Source organism: Mus musculus, chromosome 16, assembly GCF_000001635.26.
Source record: "Mus musculus strain C57BL/6J chromosome 16, GRCm38.p6 C57BL/6J".
In the NCBI taxonomy this organism is placed as follows: domain Eukaryota; kingdom Metazoa; phylum Chordata; class Mammalia; order Rodentia; family Muridae; genus Mus; species Mus musculus.
Window position 1 is genome coordinate 48,057,255 of NC_000082.6, and position 5,328 is coordinate 48,062,582.

At 43.6% G+C, this 5,328-nt stretch overlaps 1 protein-coding gene across 1 annotated transcript; it reads left to right on the forward strand.

The window, feature by feature from the left end:
* Positions 1 to 384: 384 nt before the first annotated feature.
* On the forward strand, positions 385 to 4,773 carry Gm52257 (predicted gene, 52257). Its single transcript, XM_030249384.1, has 2 exons — positions 385 to 887; positions 4,767 to 4,773. The coding sequence occupies exons 1-2, from the start codon at positions 385 to 387 to the stop codon at positions 4,771 to 4,773; spliced, it is 510 nt and encodes a 169-aa protein (XP_030105244.1).
* The last annotated feature ends 555 nt before the right edge of the window (positions 4,774 to 5,328 follow it).

Consider the following 5,328-nt stretch of genomic DNA (forward strand, 5'->3'; position numbering starts at 1 on the left):
AAAAAGAAATAAATCTCTTCTTTATAATTTTTGAAAACCAAACAGTTGAGCTGTAGTAGACAAGCAGACACACTAAAGAGAGTGTAACTCATAAGAGAATCAACATCAAGACAGATCCATGAGAATGCCAGCATTCAGGCTCAGAAACCAGTTTTAGCCCGCAGCATTTTCATTGCAATCGTCACTCTCACAAGTGTATATGGCACTCCATTAGCACATTGCCCTAGACTCCCAGACACCTGTGGACCCCAGACAGACAGACAGACAGACTGTGTGTATGAAAAAAAAAAGTCATGACTGGGAATCTTGGAGTCACCTCCTCACCCTGCTAGGAGACCTGTCATCTGTGTTTATGTCTGGACCCCTCTACCGGAATCCCTAAGGATGGGCTTCCAGGATCTCCCCACACTCCAACAGCTGGCGATCCAGAAGCTGGCGAGTAATGAAGACACAGCTGTCTCTGCTCTGAAGGACCTGCCCAAAGTCTTCTTCCCCCTACTGTTCAAGAATGCCTTCATTAAAAGACACGTAAAACTTGTGAAGCACATGGTGGCAAATTGGCCCTACCCAAACCTCTATATTGGCCCCCTGATGGATTATTACCATGTTGATACCTTCCAGGCTGTGTTGGATGCAGTGGATTGGCTGAGTAGCCAGAAGGTTCGGCCTAAGAGGTGTAGACTGAAAGAGCTCAATTTGGTGGATGTCAACTGTGACTTCCTGGAAATATGGACTCCAACACGGGATCTTCTCCGAGTCCCACCAACACAATCAGAGGAGAAAGAGGAGGAAGATCACACAACAGAGATGGTGCAACCAATAAGTGTTCATGCTGACTATGTCTTCCTGTACCCCATTCTCAAACAGGACCATGAGCACTTCTTTCGGTGGGTCAGGCAGAGATTAGATATAATGCCCTTCGCTTCTTATAAGTTAGTACCAAAAAAGAAAAAGTTGAGACAGGACAAGATGCAGGAACCCTTGGGGTAGCATGGGATCTGTCGTTACATTCAGGTGGTTTTAAGCCACCTGGCATGGGGGCTCTGAAAAAGCAGTCTCTACTCTCTTAACCCTTTAGGCATCTCTCTAGCCTCAAAATAATCATGTTGTGCCGTGGGCTGGCTTAGATCTCACTATGTAGACGACCTCCCTCAGCTTCTGCCTGTGGCGCATTGAAAGGAAAGCAGAGCACAGCCATGACTGACTATGTGCTTTTCTTCTTGATGGTTTTGTATGTCTGCCAAGGCTTGACTCAGACATGACAACAGTGTTTCTGTCTCTTGGGTATTTTTTTGGTTTGGTTTGGTTTTTTTTTTTTTTTTTTTTTTTTTTTTTTTTTTTTTTTTTGGTTTCGAGACAGGGTTTCTCTGTATAGCCTTGGCTGTCTTGGAACTCACTCTGTAGACCAGGCTGGCCTTGAACTCAGAAATTCGTCTGCCTCTGGCTCCCAAGTGCTGGGATTAAAGATGTGCGCCACCATACCTGGCTGGGTTTTTTTGTTTTGTTTTTTATTGATTACTTTATTTACACTTCAAATGTTATCCTCCTTCCCATTTTCCCTTCTGCAAACCCTCTGTTCCATGCCCCCTTCCCCTGCTTCTATGAGGGAGCTTCCCCCATCTACCTACCTACTCCCACTTCACTATTATAGCATTCCCCTATGTTGGGGCATAAAGTCTCCACAGGACAAAGGACTTCCCCTCCCATTGATGCCAGATAAGTCAATCCTCTGCTACAAAAGCAGCTAGAGTCGTGGGTCCCTCCATTTGTACACTATCATTGATGGTTTAGTCCCTAGGAGCTCTGGGGACTCTGGTTGGTTGATATTGTTGTTCTTCCTATGGGGTTGCAAACTCCTTCAGTCCTTCCCCTAACTCCTCCATTGGGGTCCCCATGCTCAGTCTGAGGCTTGGCTGTGAGCATCCACATCTATATTGGTCAGGCTCTGGTAGAGCCTCTCAGGGGGCAGCCATGCCAGGCTCCTGTCAGCAAGTGCTTCTTGGCATCAGCAATAGTGTCTGGGTTTGCTGTCTGCAAGTGGAATGGATCCCAAGGTGGGCCAGTGTCTTGATGGCCTTTCCTTTGGTTTCTGCTCCACTCTATTCCCTGCACACCATGTTTTCTGTATTCATTCCTCTGTTGAGGGGCATCTGGCTCTTCCCAGCTTCTGCCTCTGGATGACTGAAATTAAATGGTGCACAACCTTCCTTGACTGTTTGTTTCTTTTTCTTCTTGATGTTGTTGTATGTGTGTCTAGGCTAGGCTCAAAGGTATGACAACACTGTTTCTGTCTCTTGTTGTAATAAGTGTAAGTCATCATGCTGGATCATATCCCATTCTTTTATTTTTAAATGGGGTTTTATTATATAGCTCTGCCTGCCTTGGAATTCTTTATATAGACCAAGCTGCTTCAAAATCAGAGATATCCCTGGGTCTGTCTGTCTGCTAGGTGCTGAGATAAAAGGTGTGTGGGACCAAGTCTGACTTGGCTCTCAGGCATGATTACATTTCTCTATTTGGCATGCTGGAATGGTCTTTGAAACTGCCTTCTGACAAACAACTAGGGCTCATCTCCCTCCTAAACGCAGTTTAAATTTCTTTGAGCAACAAGTATGTAGCCCAGGAAGGTTCCACCTTGTTATAGAGCCAATGATGACCTTGAACTTCCAATCTTCTGGCCTCAAACCTTTGAATTCTTGCATAACAGGCATGACCCACCACATCAAGGTCATGGGGTGCAGAAGAGCTAGCCCAGGCTTTGTGATTCTAGGAAAGTTCTCTCCTAATTCAGATCTATCTCCAAAAACCATACATAAGGTTAATGGATGCAAGCCATCTTCCTGACTCAACCTACCTAAGAGATGACACAACAGATCACAGAGCAGTCAGCTTGGCTCTTTATTCCAGAAAAAAAAATCACAATTATGAAAAGGCATTTGTGGGGCTGGAGAGATGGCTCAGTGGTTAAGAACACTGACTGCTCTTCCAGTCGTCCTGAGTTCAATTCCCAGCGGGCACGTGGTGGCTCACAACCATCTGTAATGGGGACTGATACCCTATTCTGGTATATCTGAAGATATATACAGTGTATTCAGATACATAAAATAAATAATTATTTTTATTTTAAAAAGGGCATTTGTCTTAAGGTATATGGGTTGTTTTTTTTTTTAGATTTATTTACTTATTATATGTAAGTACACTGTAGCTGTCTTCAGACACACCAGTCACACCAGAAGAGGGAGTCTGATCTCATTGCAGATGGTTGTGAGCCACCGTGTGGTTGCTGGGATTTGAACTCTGAACCTTCGGAGGAGCAGTCGGGTGCTCTTACCCACTGAGCCATCTCACCAGCCCCATATGGGTTAGTTTTTGTCAACTTGTTTCAAACTACGGTTGTCAGAAGAAAGGCTCAGTTGAGAAAATGTCTCCATGAGATCTACCTCTAAGGCATATTCTTTTTTTTTTTCCTTTTTTTTTTGTTTTTTTTTTAATTAGGTATTTTCCTCGTTTACATTTTCAATGCTATCCCAAAGGTCCCCCATACCCACCCCCCCAACCCCCTACCCACCCACTCCCACTTTTTGGCCCTGGCATTCCCCTGTACTGGGGCATATAAAGTTTGCAAGTCCAATGGGCCTCTCTTTGCAGTGATGGCCGACTAGGCCATCTTTTGATACATATGCAGCTAGAGACAAGAGCTCCGGGGTACAGGTTAGTTCATATTGTTGTTCCACCTATAGGGTTGCAGTTACCTTTAGCTCCTTGGGTAATTTCTCTAGCTCCTCCATTGGGGGCCGTGTGACCCATCCAATAGCTGACTGTGAGCATCCACTTCTGTGTTTGCTAGGCCCTGGCATAGTCTCACAAGAGAGGGCTATATCTGGGTCCTTTCAGCAAAATCTTGCTAGTGTATGCAATGGTGTCAGCATTTGGAAGCTGATTATGGGATGGATCCCTGCATATGGCAATCACTAGATGGTCCATCCTTTCGTCACAGCTCCAAATTTTGTCTCTGTAACTCCTTCCATGTGTGTTTTGTTCCCATTTCTAAGAAAGGGTAAAGTGTCCACGCTTTGGTCTTCATTCTTCTTGAATTTCATGCATTTGGCAAGTTGTATCTTATATCTTGGGTATCCTAAGTTTCTGGGCTAATATCCACTTATCAGTGAGTACATATTGTGCGAGTTCCTTTGTGATTGGGTTACCTCACTCAGGATGATGCCCTCCAGGTCCATCCATTTGCCTAGGAATTTCATAAATTCATTTTTTTAATAGCTGAGTAGTATTCCATTGTGTAAATGTACCACATTTAATGTATCCATTCCTCTGTTGAGGGGCATCTGGGTTCTTTCCAGCTTCTGGCTATAATAAATAAGGCTGCTATGAAAAAAAAAAAAAAAAGTCATAACAACCCACTGCTTTGTACACTAAGAGGAAAAAAAAAGAAAGAAAGCAAACTAAATTTGGATGTCATCAACATACCAGGAAAACACACAGAGAGCTCGCTTTTCACATATAAAAGTCCAGAATGGGTAGCAGCAAGCATGTCCCTTGGCTTTCCTGGCTGCAGTGTATGTAAATTTGGGCTGTTCCACGTCCTCACCAAAAGTGGGTGCTTGTCCAGTCTTGTTGTTATAAATATCAAAAGCTGGTCAGGAACCTGTGGTCCTCCTGCTTCAGCCGGCACAATTCTGGAATAGCAGATACATGTGTCTGTGCTGAACAGTCAGGCATTTAACCTAATTGTTCTACTTGGTGCCTTGTAGTATCTGACTTAAGTTTCAACTTTTAATCTGTTTGCAACTTTTTTTAAATATTTTTATTAGGTATTTTCCTCATTTACATTTCCAATGCTATCCCAAAAGTCCCCCATACCCTCCCCCCTCCCCTACCCACCCACTCCCACTTTTTGGCCCTGGCATTCCCCTGTACTGAGGCATATAAAGTTTTGTTTGCAACTTTTATCAGTTACAAAAGATGTGGAGTATCGTTCTGCTTACTAGCCATCTAAATCTCCTTCTTACGAGGTTTCTATTCAGATATTTTGCCAGTTTTTTGCCACGACACACAAAGGCATGGCAATCAGTGATGAAGAAGGTGAGAATAGTTACATGAAATGGGTGAATCCCAAATGGATTAGATAAAGGAAAGAAATGACTTGATGCTCTGTAATTCCAGTTCTCTGATGAAAGGTAGAAAATAAATAAGCGGTGAACAGAGACTGAGGAAGGGGAAGGACAGGAGAGTCTTGTGAGGCAACTGTGTAGGATGATAAAATATCCCATGTGATGACTAGGGGTTCTATTCCAACATGTTAATTTCTTGGAA